Source organism: Oncorhynchus mykiss, chromosome 13 (assembly GCF_013265735.2).
Source record: "Oncorhynchus mykiss isolate Arlee chromosome 13, USDA_OmykA_1.1, whole genome shotgun sequence".
NCBI classification, from domain to species: Eukaryota; Metazoa; Chordata; class Actinopteri; order Salmoniformes; family Salmonidae; genus Oncorhynchus; species Oncorhynchus mykiss.
The window spans coordinates 252501-275000 of NC_048577.1; the positions used below are offsets into that span (position 1 = coordinate 252501).

The window sequence follows — 22500 nt, forward strand, 5'->3', positions numbered from 1 at the left end:
ACACAGAGTAACCTGGGCATTAAACTGGGCCTCTCCTGGGCCTCTGTTACAGACAAACAGAGTAACCTGATCATTAAACTGGGCCTCTGTTACAGACACACAGAGTAACCTGGTCATTAAACTGGGCCTCTCCTGGACCTCTGTTACAGACACACAGAGTAACCTGGTCATTAAACTGGGCCTCTCCTGGGCCTCTGTTACAGACACACAGAGTAACCTGGGCATTAAACTGGGCCTCTCCTGGGCCTCTGTTACAGACACACAGAGTAACCTGGTCATTAAACTGGGCCTCTCCTGGACCTCTGGAACACACACACAGAGTAACCTGGTCATTAAACTGGGCCTCTCCTGGGCCTCTGTTACAGACACACAGAGTAACCTGGTAATTAAACTGGGCCTCTGTTACAGACACACAGAGTAACCTGGGCATTAAACTGGGCCTCTCCTGGGCCTCTGTTACAGACAAACAGAGTAACCTGGTCATTAAACTGGGCCTCTGTTACAGACACACAGAGTAACCTGGTCATTAAACTGGGCCTCTCCTGGACCTCTGTTACAGACACACAGAGTAACCTGGTCATTAAACTGGGCCTCTCCTGGGCCTCTGTTACAGACACACAGAGTAACCTGGGCATTAAACTGGGCCTCTCCTGGGCCTCTGTTACAGACACACAGAGTAACCTGGTCATTAAACTGGGCCTCTCCTGGGCCTCTGTTACAGACACACAGAGTAACCTGGTAATTAAACTGGGCCTCTGTTACAGACACACAGAGTAACCTGGTCATTAAACTGGGCCTCTCCTGGGCCTCTGTTACAGACACACAGAGTAACCTGGTCATTAAACTGGGCCTCTCCTGGACCTCTGGAACACACACACAGAGTAACCTGGTCATTAAACTGGGCCTCTCCTGGGCCTCTGTTACAGACACACAGAGTAACCTGGTAATTAAACTGGGCCTCTGTTACAGACACACAGAGTAACCTGGGCATTAAACTGGGCCTCTCCTGGGCCTCTGTTACAGACAAACAGAGTAACCTGGTCATTAAACTGGGCCTCTGTTACAGACACACAGAGTAACCTGGTCATTAAACTGGGCCTCTCCTGGACCTCTGTTACAGACACACAGAGTAACCTGGTCATTAAACTGGGCCTCTCCTGGGCCTCTGTTACAGACACACAGAGTAACCTGGGCATTAAACTGGGCCTCTCCTGGGCCTCTGTTACAGACACACAGAGTAACCTGTTCATTAAACTGGGCCTCTCCTGGGCCTCTGTTACAGACACAGAGAGTAACCTGGTCATTAAACTGGGCCTCTCCTGGACCTCTGGAACACACACACAGAGTAACCTGGTCATTAAACTGGGCCTCTCCTGGGCCTCTGTTACAGACACACAGAGTAACCTGGTAATTAAACTGGGCCTCTGTTACAGACACACAGAGTAACCTGGTCATTAAACTGGGCCTCTCCTGGGCCTCTGTTACAGACACACAGAGTAACCTGGTCATTAAACTGGGCCTCTCCTGGACCTCTGGAACACACACACAGAGTAACCTGGTCATTAAACTGGGCCTCTCCTGGGCCTCTGTTACAGACAAACAGAGTAACCTGGTCATTAAACTGGGCCTCTGTTACAGACACACAGAGTAACCTGGTCATTAAACTGGGCCTCTCCTGGACCTCTGTTACAGACACACAGAGTAACCTGGTCATTAAACTGGGCCTCTCCTGGGCCTCTGTTACAGACACACAGAGTAACCTGGGCATTAAACTGGGCCTCTCCTGGGCCTCTGTTACAGACACACAGAGTAACCTGTTCATTAAACTGGGCCTCTCCTGGGCCTCTGTTACAGACACAGAGAGTAACCTGGTCATTAAACTGGGCCTCTCCTGGGCCTCTGTTAAAGACACACAGAGTAACCTGGTCATTAAACTGGGCCTCTACTGGGCCTCTGTTACAGACACACAGAGTAACCTGGTCATTAAACTGGACCTCTCCTGGGCCTCTGTTACAGACACACAGAGTAACCTGGTCATTAAACTGGGCCTCTCCTGGGCCTCTGTTACAGACACACAGAGTAACCTGGTCATTAAACTGGGCCTCTCCTGGGCCTCTGTTACAGACACACAGAGTAACCTGGGCATTAAACTGGGCCTCTCCTGGGCCTCTGTTACAGACACACAGAGTAACCTGTTCATTAAACTGGGCCTCTCCTGGGCCTCTGTTACAGACACACAGAGTAACCTGGTCATTAAACTGGGCCTCCCCTGGGCCTCTGTTACAGACACACAGAGTAACCTGGTCATTAAACTGGGCCTCTCCTGGGCCTCTGTTACAGACACAGAGAGTAACCTGGTCATTAAACTGGGCCTCTCCTGGGCCTCTGTTAAAGACACACAGAGTAACCTGGTCATTAAACTGGGCCTCTACTGGGCCTCTGTTACAGACACACAGAGTAACCTGGTCATTAAACTGGGCCTCTCCTGGGCCTCTGTTACAGACACACAGAGTAACCTGTTCATTAAACTGGGCCTCTCCTGGGCCTCTGTTACAGACACACAGAGTAACCTGGTCATTAAACTGGGCCTCTCCTGGGCCTCTGTTACAGATACACAGAGTAACCTGGTCATTAAACTGGGTCTCTGTTACAGACACAAAGAGTAACCTGGTCATTAAACTGGGCCTCTCCTGGGCCTCTGTTACAGACACACAGAGTAACCTGTTCATTAAACTGGGCCTCTCCTGGGCCTCTGTTACAGACACACAGAGTAACCTGGTCATTAAACTGGGCCTCTCCTGGGCCTCTGTTACAGACACACAGAGTAACCTGGGCATTAAACTGGGCCTCTCCTGGGCCTCTGGAACACACACACAGAGTAACCTGGTCATTAAACTGGACCTCTCCTGGGCCTCTGTTACAGACACACAGAGTAACCTGGTCATTAACTGGGCCTCTCCTGGGCCTCTGTTACAGACACACAGAGTAACCTGGTCATTAAACTCGGCCTCTCCTGGGCCTCTGTTACAGACACACAGAGTAACCTGGTCATTAAACTGGGCCTCTCCTGGGCCTCTGTGACAGACACACAGAGTAACCTGGTCATTAAACTGGGCCTCTACTGGGCCTCTGTTACAGACACACAGAGTAACCTGGTCATTAAACTGGGCCTCTCCTGGGCCTCTGTTACAGACACACAGAGTAACCTGGGCATTAAACTGGGCCTCTACTGGGCCTCTGTTACAGACACACAGAGTAACCTGGTCATTAAACTGGGCCTCTCCTGGGCCTCTGTTACAGACACACAGAGTAACCTGGGCATTAAACTGGGCCTCTCCTGGGCCTCTGGAACACACACACAGAGTAACCTGGTCATTAAACTGGACCTCTCCTGGGCCTCTGTTACAGACACACAGAGTAACCTGGTCATTAACTGGGCCTCTCCTGGGCCTCTGTTACAGACACACAGAGTAACCTGGTCATTAAACTGGGCCTCTCCTGGGCCTCTGTTACAGACACACAGAGTAACCTGGTCATTAAACTGGTTCTCTCCTGGGCCTCTGTTACAGACACACAGAGTAACCTGGTCATTAAACTCGGCCTCTCCTGGGCCTCTGTTACAGACACACAGAGTAACCTGGTCATTAAACTGGGCCTCTCCTGGGCCTCTGTGACAGACACACAGAGTAACCTGGTCATTAAACTGGGCCTCTCCTGGGCCTCTGTTACAGACACACAGAGTGACCTGGTCATTAAAATGGGCCTCTCCTGGGCCTCTGTGACAGACACACAGAGTAACCTGGTCATTAAACTGGGCCTCTCCTGGGCCTCTGTTACAGACACACAGAGTAACCTGGTCATTAAACTGGGCCTCTCCTGGGCCTCTGTTACAGACACACAGAGTAACCTGGTCATTAAACTGGGCCTCTCCTGGGCCTCTGTTACAGACACACAGAGTAACCTGGTCATTAAACTGGACCTCTCCTGGGCCTCTGTTACAGACAAACAGAGTAACCTGGTCATTAAACTGGACCTCTCCTGGGCCTCTGGAACACACAAATAGAGTAACCTGGTCATTAAACTGGGGGTCTCCTGGGCCTCTGCAGCACACACACAGAGTAACCTGGTCATTAAACTGGGCCTCTCCTGGGCCTCTGTTACAGACACACAGAGTAACCTGGGCATTAAACTGGGCCTCTCCTGGGCCTCTGTTACAGACACACAGAGTAACCTGGTCATTATACTGGGCCTCTCCTGGGCCTCTAATGGGTCTCTGTTACAGACACACAGAGTAACCTGGTCATTAAACTGGGCCTCTCCTGGGCCTCTGTTACAGACACACAGAGTAACCTGGTCATTAAACTGGGCCTCTCCTGGGCCTCTGTTACAGATACACAGAGTAACCTGGTCATTAAACTGGGCCTCTCCTGGGCCTCTGTTACAGACACACAGAGTAACCTGGTCATTAAACTGGGCCTCTCCTGGGCCTCTGTTACAGACACACAGAGTAACCTGGTCATTAAACTGGGCCTCTCCTGGGCCTCTGTTACAGACACACAGAGTAACCTGGTCATTAAACTGGGCCTCTCCTGGGCCTCTGTTACAGACACACAGAGTAACCTGGTCATTAAACTGGGCCTCTCCTGGGCCTCTGTTACAGACACACAGAGTAACCTGGTCATTAAACTGGGCCTCTCCTGGGCCTCTGGAACACACACACAGAGTAACCTGGTCATTAAACTGGGCCTCTCCTGGGCCTCTGTTACAGACACACAGAGTAACCTGGTCATTAAACTGGGCCTCTCCTGGGCCTCTGTTACAGACACACAGAGTAACCTGGTCATTAAACTGGGCCTCTGTTACAGACACACAGAGTAACCTGGTCATTAAACTGGGCCTCTCGTGGGTCTCTGTTACAGGCACACAGAATAACCTGGTCATTAAACGGGGCCTCTCCTGGGCCTCTGTTACAGACACACAGAGTAACCTGGGCATTAAACTGGGCCTCTCCTGGGCCTCTGTTACAGACACACAGAGTAACCTGGTCATTATACTGGGCCTCTCCTGGGCCTCTAATGGGCCTCTGTTACAGACACACAGAGTAACCTGGTCATTAAACTGGGCCTCTCCTGGGCCTCTGTTACAGACACACAGAGTAACCTGGTCATTAAACTGGGCCTCTCCTGGGCCACTGTTACAGACACACAGAGTAACCTGGTCATTAAACTGGGCCTCTCCTGGGCCTCTGTTACAGACACACAGAGTAACCTGGTCATTAAACTGGGCCTCTCCTGGGCCTCTGGAACACACACACAGAGTAACCTGGTCATTAAACTGGGCCTCTCCTGGGCCTCTGTTACAGACACACAGAGTAACCTGGTCATTAAACTGGGCCTCTCCTGGGCCTCTGTTACAGACACACAGAGTAACCTGGTCATTAAACTGGGCCTCTCCTGGGCCTCTGTTACAGACACACAGAGTAACCTGGTCATTAAACTGGGCCTCTCCTGGGCCTCTGTTACAGACACACAGAGTAACCTGGTCATTAAACTGGGCCTCTCCTGGGCCTCTGGAACACACACACAGAGTAACCTGGTCATTAAACTGGGCCTCTGTTACAGACACACAGAGTAACCTGGTCATTAAACTGGGCCTCTCCTGGGCCTCTGTTACAGGCACACAGAATAACCTGGTCATTAAACTGGGCCTCTCCTGGGCCTCTGTTACAGACACACAGAGTAACCTGGTCATTAAACTGGGCCTCTCCTGGGCCTCTGTTACAGACACACAGAGTAACCTGGTCATTAAACTGGGTCTCTCCTGGGCATCTGTTACAGGCAAACAGAGTAACCTGGTCATTAAACTGGGCCTCTCCTGGGCCTCTGTTACAGACACACAGAGTAACCTGGTCATTAAACTGGGCCTCTGTGACAGACACACAGAGTAACCTGGTCATTAAACTGGGCCTCTCCTGGGCCTCTGTTACAGACACACAGAGTAACCTGGTCATTAAACTGGGCCTCTCCTGGGCCTTTGTTACAGACACACAGAGTAACCTGGTCATTAAACTGGGCCTCTCCTGGGCCTCTGTTACAGACACACAGAGTAACCTGGGCATTAAACTGGGCCTCGCCTGGGCCTTTGTTACAGACACACAGAGTAACCTGGTCATTAAACTGGGCCTCTCCTGGGCCTCTGTTACAGACACACAGAGTAACCTGGTCATTAAACTGGGCCTCTCCTGGGCCTCTGTGACAGACACACAGAGTAACCTGGTCATTAAACTGGGCCTCTCCTGGGCCTCTGTTACAGACACACAGAGTAACCTGGTCATTAAACTGGGCCTCTCCTGGGCCTTTGTTACAGACACACAGAGTAACCTGGTCATTAAACTGGGCCTCTCCTGGGCCTCTGTTACAGACACACAGAGTAACCTGGGCATTAAACTGGGCCTCGCCTGGGCCTCTGTTACAGACACACAGAGTAACCTGGGCATTAAACTGGGCCTCGCCTGGGCCTCTGTTACAGACAAACAGAGTAACCTGGTCATTAAACTGGGCCTCTCCTGGGCCTCTCCTGGGCCTCTGGAACACACAAATAGAGTAACCTGGTCATTAAACTGGGCCTCGCCTGGGCCTCTGTTACAGACACACAGAGTAACCTGGGCATTAAACTGGGCCTCTCCTGGGCCTCTGTTACAGACACAGAGAGTAACCTGGTAATTAAACTGGGCCTCTCCTGGGCCTCTGTTACAGACACACAGAGTAACCTGGTCAATAAACTGGGCCTCTCCTGGGCCTCTGTTACAGACACAGAGAGTAACCTGGTCATTAAACTGGGCCTCTCCTGGGCCTCTGTTACAGACAAACAGAGTAACCTGGTCATTAAACTGGTCCTCTCCTGGGCCTCTGCAACACACACACAGAGTAACCTGGTCATTAAACTGGGCCTCTCCTGGGCCTCTGTTACAGACACACAGAGTAACCTGGGCATTAAACTGGGCCTCTCCTGGGCCTCTGTTACAGACACACAGAGTAACCTGGTCATTAAACTGGGCCTCTCCTGGGCCTCTCCTGGGCCTCTGTTACAGACACACAGAGTAACCTGGTCATTAAACTGGGCCTCTCCTGGGCCTCTGTTACAGACACACAGAGTAACCTGGTCATTAAACTGGGCCTCTCCTGGGCCTCTGTTACAGACACACAGAGTAACCTGGTCATTAAACTGGGCCTCTCCTGGGCCTCTGTTACAGACACACAGAGTAACCTGGTCATTAAACTGGGCCTCTCCTGGGCCTCTGTTACAGACACACAGAGTAACCTGGTCATTAAACTGGGCCTCTCCTGGGCCTCTGTTACAGACACACAGAGTAACCTGGTCATTAAACTGGGCCTCTCCTGGGCCTCTGTTACAGACACACAGAGTAACCTGGTCATTAAACTGGGCCTCTCCTGGGCCTCTGTTACAGACACACAGAGTAACCTGGTCATTAAACTGGGCCTCTCCTGGGCCTCTGGAACACACACACAGAGTAACCTGGTCATTAAACCTGGCCTCTGTTACAGACACACAGAGTAACCTGGTCATTAAACTGGGCCTCTCCTGGGCCTCTGTTACAGGCACACAGAATAACCTGGTCATTAAACTGGGCCTCTCCTGGGCCTCTGTTACAGACACACAGAGTAACCTGGGCATTAAACTGGGCCTCTCCTGGGCCTCTGTTACAGACACACAGAGTAACCTGGTCATTATACTGGGCCTCTCCTGGGCCTCTAATGGGCCTCTGTTACAGACACACAGAGTAACCTGGTCATTAAACTGGGCCTCTCCTGGGCCTCTGTTACAGACACACAGAGTAACCTGGTCATTAAACTGGGCCTCTCCTGGGCCTCTGTTACAGACACACAGAGTAACCTGGTCATTAAACTGGGCCTCTCCTGGGCCTCTGTTACAGACACACAGAGTAACCTGGTCATTAAACTGGGCCTCTCCTGGGCCTCTGTTACAGACACACAGAGTAACCTGGGCATTAAACTGGGCCTCTCCTGGGCCTCTGTTACAGACACACAGAGTAACCTGGTCATTAAACTGGGCCTCTCCTGGGCCTCTGTTACAGACACACAGAGTAACCTGGTCATTAAACTGGGCCTCTCCTGGACCTCTGTTACAGACACACAGAGTAACCTGGTCATTAAACTGGGTCTCTCCTGGGCCTCTGTTACAGACACACAGAGTAACCTGGTCATTAAACTGGGCCTCTCCTGGGCCTCTGGAACACACACACAGAGTAACCTGGTCATTAAACTGGGCCTCTGTTACAGACACACAGAGTAACCTGGTCATTAAACTGGGCCTCTCCTGGGCCTCTGTTACAGGCACACAGAATAACCTGGTCATTAAACTGGGCCTCTCCTGGGCCTCTGTTACAGACACACAGAGTAACCTGGTCATTAAACTGGGCCTCTCCTGGGCCTCTGTTACAGACACACAGAGTAACCTGGTCATTAAACTGGGCCTCTCCTGGGCATCTGTTACAGGCAAACAGAGTAACCTGGTCATTAAACTGGGCCTCTCCTGGGCCTCTGTTACAGACACACAGAGTAACCTGGTCATTAAACTGGGCCTCTGTGACAGACACACAGAGTAACCTGGTCATTAAACTGGGCCTCTCCTGGGCCTCTGTTACAGACACACAGAGTAACCTGGTCATTAAACTGGGCCTCTCCTGGGCCTTTGTTACAGACACACAGAGTAACCTGGTCATTAAACTGGGCCTCTCCTGGGCCTCTGCAACACACACACAGAGTAACCTGGGAATTAAACTGGGCCTCTCCTGGGCCTCTGTTACAGGCAAACAGAGTAACCTGGTCATTAAACTGGACCTCTCCTGGGCCTCTGGAACACACAAATAGAGTAACCTGGTCATTAAACTGGGGGTCTCCTGGGCCTCTGCAGCACACACACAGAGTAACCTGGTCATTAAACTGGGCCTCTCCTGGGCCTCTGTTACAGACACACAGAGTAACCTGGTCATTAAACTGGGCCTCTCCTGGGCCTCTGTTACAGACACACAGAGTAACCTGGTCATTAAACTGGGCCTCTCCTGGGCCTCTGTTACAGACACACAGAGTAACCTGGTCATTAAACTGGGCCTCTCCTGGGCCTCTGTTACAGACACACAGAGTAACCTGGTCATTAAACTGGGCCTCTCCTGGGCCTCTGTTACAGACACACAGAGTAACCTGGTCATTAAACTGGGCCTCTCCTGGGCCTCTGTTACAGACACACAGAGTAACCTGGTCATTAAACTGGGCCTCTCCTGGGCCTCTGTTACAGACACACAGAGTAACCTGGTCATTAAACTGGGCCTCTCCTGGGCCTCTGTTACAGACAAACAGAGTAACCTGGTCATTAAACTGGACCTCTCCTGGGCCTCTGGAACACACAAATAGAGTAACCTGGTCATTAAACTGGGCCTCGCCTGGGCCTCTGTTACAGACACACAGAGTAACCTGGGCATTAAACTGGGCCTCTCCTGGGCCTCTGTTACACACACAGAGAGTAACCTGTTAATTAAACTGGGCCTCTCCTGGGCCTCTGTTACAGACACACAGAGTAACCTGGTCAATAAACTGGGCCTCTGTTACAGACACACAGAGTAACCTGGGCATTAAACTGGGCCTCTCCTGGGCCTCTGTTACAGACACAGAGAGTAACCTGGTCATTAAACTGGGCCTCTCCTGGGCCTCTGTTACAGACAAACAGAGTAACCTGGTCATTAAACTGGGCCTCTCCTGGGCCTCTGCAACACACACACAGAGTAACCTTGTCATTAAACTGGACCTCTCCTGGGCCTCTGGAACACACAAATAGAGTAACCTGGTCATTAAACTGGGGGGTCTCCTGGTCCTCTGCAGCACACACACAGAGTAACCTGGTCATTAAACTGGGCCTCTCCTGGGCCTCTGTTACAGACACACAGAGTAACCTGGGCATTAAACTGGGCCTCTCCTGGGCCTCTGTTACAGACACACAGAGTAACCTGGTCATTCAACTGGGCCTCTCCTGGGCCTCTCCTGGGCCTCTGTTACAGACACACAGAGTAACCTGGTCATTAAACTGGGCCTCTCCTGGGCCTCTGTTACAGACACACAGAGTAACCTGGTCATTAAACTGGGCCTTTCCTGGGCCTCTGTTACAGACACACAGAGTAACCTGGTCATTAAACTGGGCCTCTCCTGGGCCTCTGTTACAGACACACAGAATAACCTGGTCATTAAACTGGGCCTCTCTTGGGCCTCTGTTACAGACACACAGAGTAACCTGGGCATTAAACTGGGCCTCTCCTGGGCCTCTGTTACAGACACACAGAGTAACCTGGTCATTATACTGGGCCTCTCCTGGGCCTCTAATGGGCCTCTGTTACAGACACACAGAGTAACCTGGTCATTAAACTGGCCTCTCCTGGGCCTCTGTTACAGACACACAGAGTAACCTGGTCATTCAACTGGGCCTCTCCTGGGCCTCTGTTACAGACACACAGAGTAACCTGGTCATTAAACTGGGCCTCTCCTGGGCCTCTGTTACAGACACACAGAGTAACCTGGTCATTAAACTGGGCCTCTCCTGGGCCTCTGTTACAGACACACAGAGTAACCTGGTCATTAAACTGGGCCTCTCCTGGGCCTCTGTTACAGACACACAGAGTAACCTGGTCATTAAACTGGGCCTCTCCTGGGCCTCTGTTACAGACACACAGAGTAACCTGGTCATTAAACTGGGCCTCTCCTGGACCTCTGTTACAGACACACAGAGTAACCTGGTCATTAAACTGGGCCTCTCCTGGGCCTCTGGAACACACACACAGAGTAACCTGGTCATTAAACTGGGCCTCTGTTACAGACACACAGAGTAACCTGGTCATTAAACTGGGCCTCTCCTGGGCCTCTGTTACAGGCACACAGAATAACCTGGTCATTAAACTGGGCCTCTCCTGGGCCTCTGTTACAGACACACAGAGTAACCTGGTCATTAAACTGGGCCTCTCCTGGGCCTCTGTTACAGACACACAGAGTAACCTGGTCATTAAACTGGGCCTCTCCTGGGCCTCTGTTACAGACACACAGAGTAACCTGGTCATTAAACTGGGCCTCTGTGACAGACACACAGAGTAACCTGGTCATTAAACTGGGCCTCTCCTGGGCCTCTGTTACAGACACACAGAGTAACCTGGTCATTAAACTGGGCCTCTCCTGGGCCTTTGTTACAGACACACAGAGTAACCTGGTCATTAAACTGGGCCTCTCCTGGGCCTCTGCAACACACACACAGAGTAACCTGGGAATTAAACTGGGCCTCTCCTGGGCCTCTGTTACAGGCAAACAGAGTAACCTGGTCATTAAACTGGACCTCTCCTGGGCCTCTGGAACACACAAATAGAGTAACCTGGTCATTAAACTGGGCCTCGCCTGGGCCTCTGTTACAGACACACAGAGTAACCTGGTCATTAAACTGGGCCTCTCCTGGGCCTCTGTTACAGACACACAGAGTAACCTGGTCATTAAACTGGGCCTCTCCTGGGCCTCTGTTACAGACACACAGAGTAACCTGGTCATTAAACTGGGCCTCTCCTGGGCCTCTGTTACAGACACACAGAGTAACCTGGTCATTAAACTGGGCCTCTCCTGGACCTCTGTTACAGACACACAGAGTAACCTGGTCATTAAACTGGGCCTCTCCTGGGCCTCTGGAACACACACACAGAGTAACCTGGTCATTAAACTGGGCCTCTGTTACAGACACACAGAGTAACCTGGTCATTAAACTGGGCCTCTCCTGGGCCTCTGTTACAGGCACACAGAATAACCTGGTCATTAAACTGGGCCTCTCCTGGGCCTCTGTTACAGACACACAGAGTAACCTGGTCATTAAACTGGGCCTCTCCTGGGCCTCTGTTACAGACACACAGAGTAACCTGGTCATTAAACTGGGCCTCTCCTGGGCCTCTGTTACAGACACACAGAGTAACCTGGTCATTAAACTGGGCCTCTGTGACAGACACACAGAGTAACCTGGTCATTAAACTGGGCCTCTCCTGGGCCTCTGTTACAGACACACAGAGTAACCTGGTCATTAAACTGGGCCTCTCCTGGGCCTTTGTTACAGACACACAGAGTAACCTGGTCATTAAACTGGGCCTCTCCTGGGCCTCTGCAACACACACACAGAGTAACCTGGGAATTAAACTGGGCCTCTCCTGGGCCTCTGTTACAGGCAAACAGAGTAACCTGGTCATTAAACTGGACCTCTCCTGGGCCTCTGGAACACACAAATAGAGTAACCTGGTCATTAAACTGGGCCTCGCCTGGGCCTCTGTTACAGACACACAGAGTAACCTGGTCATTAAACTGGGCCTCTCCTGGGCCTCTGTTACAGACAAACAGAGTAACCTGGTCATTAAACTGGACCTCTCCTGGGCCTCTGGAACACACAAATAGAGTAACCTGGTCATTAAACTGGGCCTCTCCTGGGCCTCTGTTACAGACACACAGAGTAACCTGGGCATTAAACTGGGCCTCTCCTGGGCCTCTGTTACAGACACAGAGAGTAACCTGGTAATTAAACTGGGCCTCTCCTGGGCCTCTGTTACAGACACACAGAGTAACCTGGTCAATAAACTGGGCCTCTGTTACAGACACACAGAGTAACCTGGGCATTAAACTGGGCCTCTCCTGGGCCTCTGTTACAGACACAGAGAGTAACCTGGTAATTAAACTGGGCCTCTCCTGGGCCTCTGTTACAGACACACAGAGTAACCTGGTCAATAAACTGGGCCTCTGTTACAGACACACAGAGTAACCTGGGCATTAAACTGGGCCTCTCCTGGGCCTCTGTTACAGACACAGAGAGTAACCTGGTCATTAAACTGGGCCTCTCCTGGGCCTCTGCAACAAACACACAGAGTAACCTTGTCATTAAACTGGACCTCTCCTGGGCCTCTGTTACAGACACACAGAGTAACCTGGGCATTAAACTGGGCCTCTCCTGGGCCTCTGTTACAGACACACAGAGTAACCTGGTCATTAAACTGGGCCTCTCCTGGGCCGCTCCTGGGCCTCTGTTACAGACACACAGAGTAACCTGGTCATTAAACTGGGCCTCTCCTGGGCCTCTGTTACAGACACACAGAGTAACCTGGTCATTAAACTGGGCCTCTCCTGGGCCTCTGTTACAGACACACAGAGTAACCTGGTCATTAAACTGGGCCTCTCCTGGGCCTCTGTTACAGACACACAGAGTAACCTGGTCATTAAACTGGGCCTCTCCTGGGCCTCTGTTACAGACACACAGAGTAACCTGGTCATTAAACTGGGCCTCTCCTTGGGCCTCTGTTACAGACACACAGAGTAACCTGGTCATTAAACTGGGCCTCTCCTGGGCCTCTGTTACAGACACACAGAGTAACCTGGGCATTAAACTGGGCCTCTCCTGGGCCTCTGTTACAGACACACAGAGTAACCTGGTCATTAAACTGGGCCTCTCCTGGGCCTCTCCTGGGCCTTTGTTACAGACACACAGAGTAACCTGGTCATTAAACTGGGACTCTCCTGGGCCTCTGTTACAGACACACAGAGTAACCTGGTCATTAAACTGGGCCTCTCCTGGGCCTCTGTTACAGACACACAGAGTAACCTGGTCATTAAACTGGGCCTCTCCTGGGCCTCTGTTACAGACACACAGAGTAACCTGGTCATTAAACTGGGCCTCTCCTGGGCCTCTGTTACAGAAACACAGAGTAACCTGGTCATTAAACTGGGCCTCTCCTGGGCCTCTGTTACAGACACACAGAGTAACCTGGTCATTAAACTGGGCCTCTCCTGGGCCTCTGTTACAGACACACAGAGTAAAGTGGTCATTAAACTGGGCCTCTCCTGGGCCTCTGTTACAGACACACAGAGTAACCTGGTCATTAAACCGGGCCTCTCCTGGGCCTCTGTTACAGACACACAGAGTAACCTGGTCATTAAACTGGGCCTCTCCTGGGCCTCTGTTACAGACACACAGAGTAACCTGGTCATTAAACTGGGCCTCTCCTGGGCCTCTGTTACAGACACACAGAGTAAAGTGGTCATTAAACCGGGCCTCTCCTGGGCCTCTGTTACAGACACACAGAGTAAAGTGGTCATTAAACTGGGCCTCTCCTGGGCCTCTGTTACAGACACACAGAGTAACCTGGTCATTAAACCGGGCCTCTCCTGGGCCTCTGTTACAGACACACAGAGTAACCTGGTCATTAAACCGGGCCTCTCCTGGGCCTCTGTTACAGACACACAGAGTAACCTGGTCATTGAACTGGGCCTCTCCTGGGCCTCTGTTACAGACACACAGAGTAACCTGGTCATTAAACTGGGCCTCTCCTGGGCCTCTGTTACAGAAACACAGAGTAACCTGGTCATTAAACTGGGCCTCTCCTGGTTCTCTGTTACAGACACACAGAGTAACCTGGTCATTAAACTGGGCCTCTCCTGGGCCTCTGTTACAGACACACAGAGTAACCTGGTCATTAAACTTGGCCTCCCCGGGCCTCTGGAACACACAAACAGAGTAACCTGGTCATTAAACTGGGCCTCTCCTGGGCCTCTGTTACAGACACACAGAGTAACCTGGTCATTAAACTGGGCCTCTCCTGGGCCTCTGTTACAGACACAAAGAGTAACCTGGTGATTAACTGGGCCTCTCCTGGGCCTCTGTTACAGACACAAAGAGTAACCTGGTGATTAACTGGGCCTCTCCTGGGCCTGTTACAGACACACAGAGTAAAGTGGTCATTAAACTGGGCCTCTACTGGGCCTCTGTTACAGACACACAGAGTAACCTGGTCATTAAACTGGGCCTCCCCTGGGCCTCTGTTACAGACACACAGAGTAACCTGGTCAATAAACTGGGCCTCTGTTACAGACACACAGAGTAACCTGGGCATTAAACTGGGCCTCTCCTGGGCCTCTGTTACAGACAAACAGAGTAACCTGGTCATTAAACTGGGCCTCTCCTGGGCCTCTGCAACACACACACAGAGTAACCTTGTCATTAAACTGGACCTCTCCTGGGCCTCTGGAACACACAAATAGAGTAACCTGGTCATTAAACTGGGGGGTCTCCTGGGCCTCTGCAGCACACACACAGAGTAACCTGGTCATTAAACTGGGCCTCTCCTGGGCCTCTGTTACAGACACACAGAGTAACCTGGGCATTAAACTGGGCCTCTCCTGGGCCTCTGTTACAGACACACAGAGTAACCTGGTCATTAAACTGGGCCTCTCCTGGGCCTCTCCTGGGCCTCTGTTACAGACACACAGAGTAACCTGGTCATTAAACTGGGCCTCTCCTGGGCCTCTGTTACAGACACACAGAGTAACCTGGTCATTAAACTGGGCCTCTCCTGGGCCTCTGTTACAGACACACAGAGTAACCTGGTCATTAAACTGGGCCTCTCCTGGGCCTCTGTTACAGACACACAGAGTAACCTGGTCATTAAACTGGGCCTCCCCTGGGCCTCTGTTACAGACACACAGAGTAACCTGGTCATTAAACTGGGCCTCTCCTGGGCCTCTGTTACAGACACACAGAGTAACCTGGTCATTAACTGGGCCTCTCCTGGTCCTCTCCTGGGCCTCTGTTACAGACACAAAGAGTAACCTGGTCATTAACTGGGCCTCTCCTGGGCCTCTGTTACAGACACACAGAGTAAAGTGGTCATTAAACTGGGCCTCTACTGGGCCTCTGTTACAGACACACAGAGTAACCTGGTCATTAAACTGGGCCTCCCCTGGGCCTCTGTTACAGACACACAGAGTAACCTGGTCATTAAACTGGGCCTCTCCTGGGCCTCTGTTACAGACACACAGAGTAACCTGGTCATTAAACTGGGCCTCTCCTGGGCCTCTGTTACAGACACACAGAGTAACCTGGTCATTAAACTGGGCCTCTCCTGGACCTCTGGAACACACACACAGAGTAACCTGGTCATTAAACTGGGCCTCTCCTGGGCCTCTGTTACAGACACACAGAGTAAAGTGGTCATTAAACTGGGCCTCTACTGGGCCTCTGTTACAGACACACAGAGTAACCTGGTCATTAAACTGGGCCTCTCCTGGGCCTCTCCTGGGCCTCTGTTACAGACACACAGAGTAACCTGGTCATTAAACTGGGCCTCTCCTGGGCCTCTGTTACAGACTCAAAGAGTAACCTGTCATTAAACTGGGCCTCTCCTGGGCCTCTGTTACAGGCAAACAGAGTAACCTGGTCATTAAACTGGGCCTCTCCTGGGCCTCTGTTACAGACACACAGAGTAACCTGGTCATTAAACTGGGCCTCTCCTGGGCCTCTGTTACACACACACAGAGTAACCTGGTCATTAAACTGGTTCTCTCCTGGGCCTCTGTTACAGACACACAGAGTAACCTGGTCATTAAACTGGACCTCCCCTGGGCCTCTGTTACAGACAACCTGGTCATTAAACTGGGCCTCTCCTGGGCCTCTACTGGGCCTCTGTTACAGACACACAGAGTAACCTGGTCATTAAACTGGACCTCCCCTGGGCCTCTGTTACAGACAACCTGGTCATTAAACTGGGCCTCTCCTGGGCCTCTCCTGGGCCTCTGGAACACACAAACAGAGTAACCTGGTCATTAAACTGGGCCTCCCCTGGGCCTCTGTTACAGACACACATAGTAACCTGGTCATTAAACTGGGCCTCTCCTGGGCCTCTGTTACAGGCACACAGAGTAACCTGGTCATTAAACTGGGCCTCTCCTGGGCCTCTGTTACAGACACACAGAGTAACCTGGTCATTAAACTGGGCCTCTGTTACAGGCAAACAGAGTAACCTGGTCATTAAACTGGGTCTCTCCTGGGCCTCTGTTACAGACACACAGAGTAAAGTGGTCATTAAACTGGGCCTCTGCAGATCAGGTCTCAGGGACAACAGTAAAAATCTCCTTATGCTTCTGCTATGAGGTCATCGATGAAGCTACTGCCAGAGAGTTGTGACAGTGTGTGTGTGCGTGTGTGTGTGTGTGTGTGTGTGTGTGTGTGTGTGTGTGTGTGTGTAGATGAAACTGCTGCCTCAGGAGTTCCATCCTATCCATCACCATCTCAAGGTGTCTTTGGCCAGAAAAGCATCTCTGTTTGCCAGAAAGTTTATGTCACTGAGCTGAACACTTCGACAGACTGCAGATAGAGGGTTGTGTGTGTTTGGGTCTGTGTGTGTGTGTGTGAGTGTGTGTGTGTGTGTGTTTGTGTGTGTGTGTGTGTAGGAAACAGTATGTCACACCTAACTCAGGAGCAACATCTCTTCCCTCCCTCCCTCCCTGCTCTCTTGGCTCTCTTCTCCTCCCCCTCCCTCCCTCCCTCCCTCCCTCTTACTCCTCCTCCTCTTCTCTGCTCTCTTGGATCTCTTCTCCTCCCGGGCCTTGGCCTCCTCTTCCTCCTGGTCCTGACGACACTTGTGGAAGTTCTCCACGACGACGCCCACGAACATGTTGAGGACGAAGAAACTGACGATGAGGAGGAAGGAGATGAAGAACAGGAGCATCCACGGGTTGTGGTTCCTCACCGGCTGGAGAACGAAGATAAACCCCAATATCAGAAACAGACAGATAAGGACTTATTGGTTCTACTGTTGTACTGCCTCAACACTCATCAGGACTTATTGGATCTACTGTTGTACTGCCTCAACACTCATCAGGACTTTTTGGTTCTACTGTTGTACTGCCTCAACACTCATCAGGACTTATTGGTTCTACTGTTGTACTGCCTCAACACTCATCAGGACTTATTGGAGCTACTGCCTCAACACTCATCAGGACTTATTGGTTCTACTGCCACAACACTCATCAGGACTTATTGGTTCTACTGTTGTACTGCCTCAACACTCATCAGGACTTATTGGATCTACTGCCTCAACACTCATCAGGACTTATTGGTTCTACTGTTGTACTGCCTCAACACTCATCAGGACTTATTGGATCTACTGTTGTACTGCCACAATACTCATCAGGACTTATTGGTTCTACTGTTGTACTGCCTCAACACTCATCAGGACTTATTGGTTCTACTGTTGTACTGCCACAACACTCATCAGGACTTATTGGTTCTACTGTTGTACTGCCTCAACACTCATCAGGACTTATTGGTTCTACTGTTGTACTGTCTCAACACTCATCAGGACTTATTGGTTCTACTGTTGTACTGCCACAACACTCATCAGGACTTATTGGTTCTACTGTTGTACTGCCACAACACTCATCAGGACTTATTGGTTCTACTGCCACAACACTCATCAGGACTTATTGGTTCTACTGCCACAACACTCATCAAGACTTATTGGTTCTACTGTTGTACTGCCACAACACTCATCAGGACTTATTGGTTCTACTGTTGTACTGCCTCAACACTCATCAGGACTTATTGGATCTACTGCCTCAACACTCATCAGGACTTATTGGTTCTACTGTCACTACACTCATCAGGACTTATTGGATCTACTGCCACAACACTCATCAGGACTTATTGGTTCTACTGCCACTACACTCATCAGGACTTATTGGATCTACTGCCACAACACTCATCAGGACTTATTGGTTCTACTGCCACAACACTCATCAGGACTTATTGGATCTACTGCCTCAACACTCATCAGGACTTATTGGTTCTACTGTTGTACTGCCACAACACTCATCAGGACTTATTGGTTCTACTGTTGTACTGCCACAACACTCATCAGGACTTATTGGTTCTACTGTTGTACTGCCTCAACACTCATCAGGACTTATTGGATCTACTGCCTCAACACTCATCAGGACTTATTGGTTCTACTGTTGTACTGCCTCAACACTCATCAGGACTTATTGGAGCTACTGTTGTACTGCCACAACACTCATCAGGACTTATTGGTTCTACTGCCACAACACTCATCAGGACTTATTGGTTCTACTGTTCTACTGCCTCAACACTCATCAGGACTTATTGGTTCTACTGTTGTACTGCCACAACACTCATCAGGACTTATTGGTTCTACTGTTGTACTGCCACAACACTCATCAGGACTTATTGGTTCTACTGCCACAACACTCATCAGGACTTATTGGTTCTACTGCCACAACACTCATCAAGACTTATTGGATCTACTGCCACAACACTCATCAGGACTTATTAGTTCTACTGCCTCAACACTCATCAGGACTTATTGGATCTACTGCCACAACACTCATCAGGACTTATTGGATCTACTGCCACAACACTCATCAGGACTTATTGGATCTACTGCTGTACTGCCTCAACACTCATCAGGACTGATTGGTTCTACTGTTGTACTGCCTCAACACTCATCAGGACTTATTGGTTCTACTGCTGTACTGCCACAACACTGATCAGGACTTATTGGTTCTACTGTTGTACTGCCTCAACACTCAACAGGACTTATTGGTTCTACTGCTGTACTGCCACAACACTCATCAGTACTTATTGGTTCTACTGCCTCAACACTCATCAGGACTTATTGGATCTACTGCTGTACTGCCTCAACACTCATCAGGACTGATTGGTTCTACTGTTGTACTGCCTCAACACTCATCAGGACTTATTGGTTCTACTGCTGTACTGCCACAACACTGATCAGGACTTATTGGTTCTACTGTTGTACTGCCTCAACACTCAACAGGACTTATTGGTTCTACTGCTGTACTGCCACAACACTCATCAGTACTTATTGGTTCTACTGCCTCAACACTCATCAGGACTTATTGGTTCTACTGCTGTACTGCCACAACACTCATCAGGACTTATTGGAGCTACTGCCTCAACACTCATCAGGACTTATTGGATCTACTGTTGTACTGCCACAACACTCATCAGGACTTATTGGTTATACTGTTGTACTGCCACAACACTCATCAGGACTTATTGGTTCTACTGTTGTACTGCCACAACACTCATCAGGACTTTATTGGAGCTACTGCCTCAACACTCATCAGGACTTATTGGTTCTACTGTTGTACTGCCTCAACACTCATCAGGACTTATTGGATCTACTGCCACAACACTCATCAGGACTTATTGGTTCTACTGCCACAACACTCATCAGGACTTATTGGATCTACTGCCACAACACTCATCAGGACTTATTGGTTCTACTGTTCTACTGCCTCAACACTCATCAGGACTTATTGGTTCTACTGTTGTACTGCCTCAACACTCATCAGGACTTATTGGATCTACTGCCACAACACTCATCAGGACGTATTGGTTCTACTGCCACAACACTCATCAGGACTTATTGGATCTACTGCCACAACACTCATCAGGACGTATTGGTTCTACTGCCACAACACTCATCAGGACTTATTGGTTCTACTGCCTCAACACTCATCAGGACTTATTGGATCTACTGCCACAACACTCATCAGGACTTATTGGATCTACTGCCACAACACTCATCAGGACTTATTGGATCTACTGCTGTACTGCCTCAACACTCATCAGGACTGATTGGTTCTACTGTTGTACTGCCTCAACACTCATCAGGACTTATTGGTTCTACTGCTGTACTGCCACAACACTCATCAGGACTTATTGGTTCTACTGCCTCAACACTCATCAGGACTTATTGGTTCTACTGCTGTACTGCCACAACACTCATCAGGACTTATTGGAGCTACTGCCTCAACACTCATCAGGACTTATTGGATCTACCGTTGTACTGCCACAACACTCATCAGGACGTATTGGTTCTACTGCCACAACACTCATCAGGACTTATTGGTTCTACTGCCTCAACACTCATCAGGACTTATTGGATCTACTGCCACAACACTCATCAGGACTTATTGGATCTACTGCCACAACACTCATCAGGACTTATTGGATCTACTGCTGTACTGCCTCAACACTCATCAGGACTGATTGGTTCTACTGTTGTACTGCCTCAACACTCATCAGGACTTATTGGATCTACTGCCACAACACTCATCAGGACGTATTGGTTCTACTGCCACAACACTCATCAGGACTTATTGGATCTACTGCCACAACACTCATCAGGACGTATTGGTTCTACTGCCACAACACTCATCAGGACTTATTGGTTCTACTGCCTCAACACTCATCAGGACTTATTGGATCTACTGCCACAACACTCATCAGGACTTATTGGATCTACTGCCACAACACTCATCAGGACTTATTGGATCTACTGCTGTACTGCCTCAACACTCATCAGGACTGATTGGTTCTACTGTTGTACTGCCTCAACACTCATCAGGACTTATTGGTTCTACTGCTGTACTGCCACAACACTCATCAGGACTTATTGGTTCTACTGCCTCAACACTCATCAGGACTTATTGGTTCTACTGCTGTACTGCCACAACACTCATCAGGACTTATTGGAGCTACTGCCTCAACACTCATCAGGACTTATTGGATCTACCGTTGTACTGCCACAACACTCATCAGGACTTATTGGTTCTACTGTTGTACTGCCTCAACACTCATCAGGACTTATTGGATCTACTGTTGTACTGCCACAACACTCATCAGGACTTATTGGTTCTACTGTTGTACTGCCACAACACTCATCAGGACTTTATTGGAGCTACTGCCTCAACACTCATCAGGACTTATTAGTTCTACTATTGTACTGTAGGCCGGTAGCAGTACTATGTGGGGACTACCAGAACAGACCTGGAGGCCTGTAGCAGGGCTATGTGGGGACTACCAGAACAGACCTGGAGGCCTGTAGCAGTGCTATGTGGGGACTACCAGAGGCCTGTAGCAGTACTATGTGGGGACTAGCAGAACAGACCTAGAGGCCTGTAGCAGTGCTATGTGGGGACTACCAGAGGCCTGTAGCAGTACTATGTGGGGACTACCAGAACAGACCTGGAGGCCTGTAGCAGTGCTATGTGGGGACTACCAGAACAGACCTAGAGGCCTGTAGCAGTGCTATGTGGGGACTACCAGAGGCCTGTAGCAGTGCTATGTGGGGACTACCAGAGGCCTGTAGCAGTGCTATGTGGGGACTACCAGAACAGACCTAGAGGCCTGTAGCAGTGCTATGTGGGGACTAACAGAGGCCTGTAGCAGTGCTATGTGGGGACTACCAGAGGCCTGTAGCAGTACTATGTGGGGACTACCAGAACAGACCTAGAGGCCTGTAGCAGTACTATGTGAGGTGTACCAGAACAGACCTGGAGGCCGGTAGCAGTACTATGTGGGGACTACCAGAACAGACCTAGAGAGCTGTAGCAGTACTATGTGGGGACTACCAGAACAGACCTAGAGGCCTGTAGCAGTACTATGTGGGGACTACCAGAACAGACCTGGAGGCCTGTAGCAGTACTATGTGGGGACTACCAGAGGCCTGTAGCAGTACTATGTGGGGACTACCAGAACAGACCTAGAGGCCTGTAGCAGTACTATGTGGGGACTACCAGAACAGAC

At 50.2% G+C, this 22500-nt stretch overlaps 1 protein-coding gene across 1 annotated transcript in view; it reads right to left on the reverse strand.

Moving 5' to 3' along the window:
• Positions 1-22500, reverse strand: part of LOC110513795 (voltage-dependent T-type calcium channel subunit alpha-1H) — a 136381-nt gene that overhangs the window by 16499 nt on the left and 97382 nt on the right. The window contains exon 27 of the mRNA XM_036939803.1: positions 17425-17617. Within this exon, the coding sequence (XP_036795698.1) occupies positions 17425-17617 (193 nt within the window). The remainder of the gene's footprint in view (positions 1-17424; positions 17618-22500) is intronic.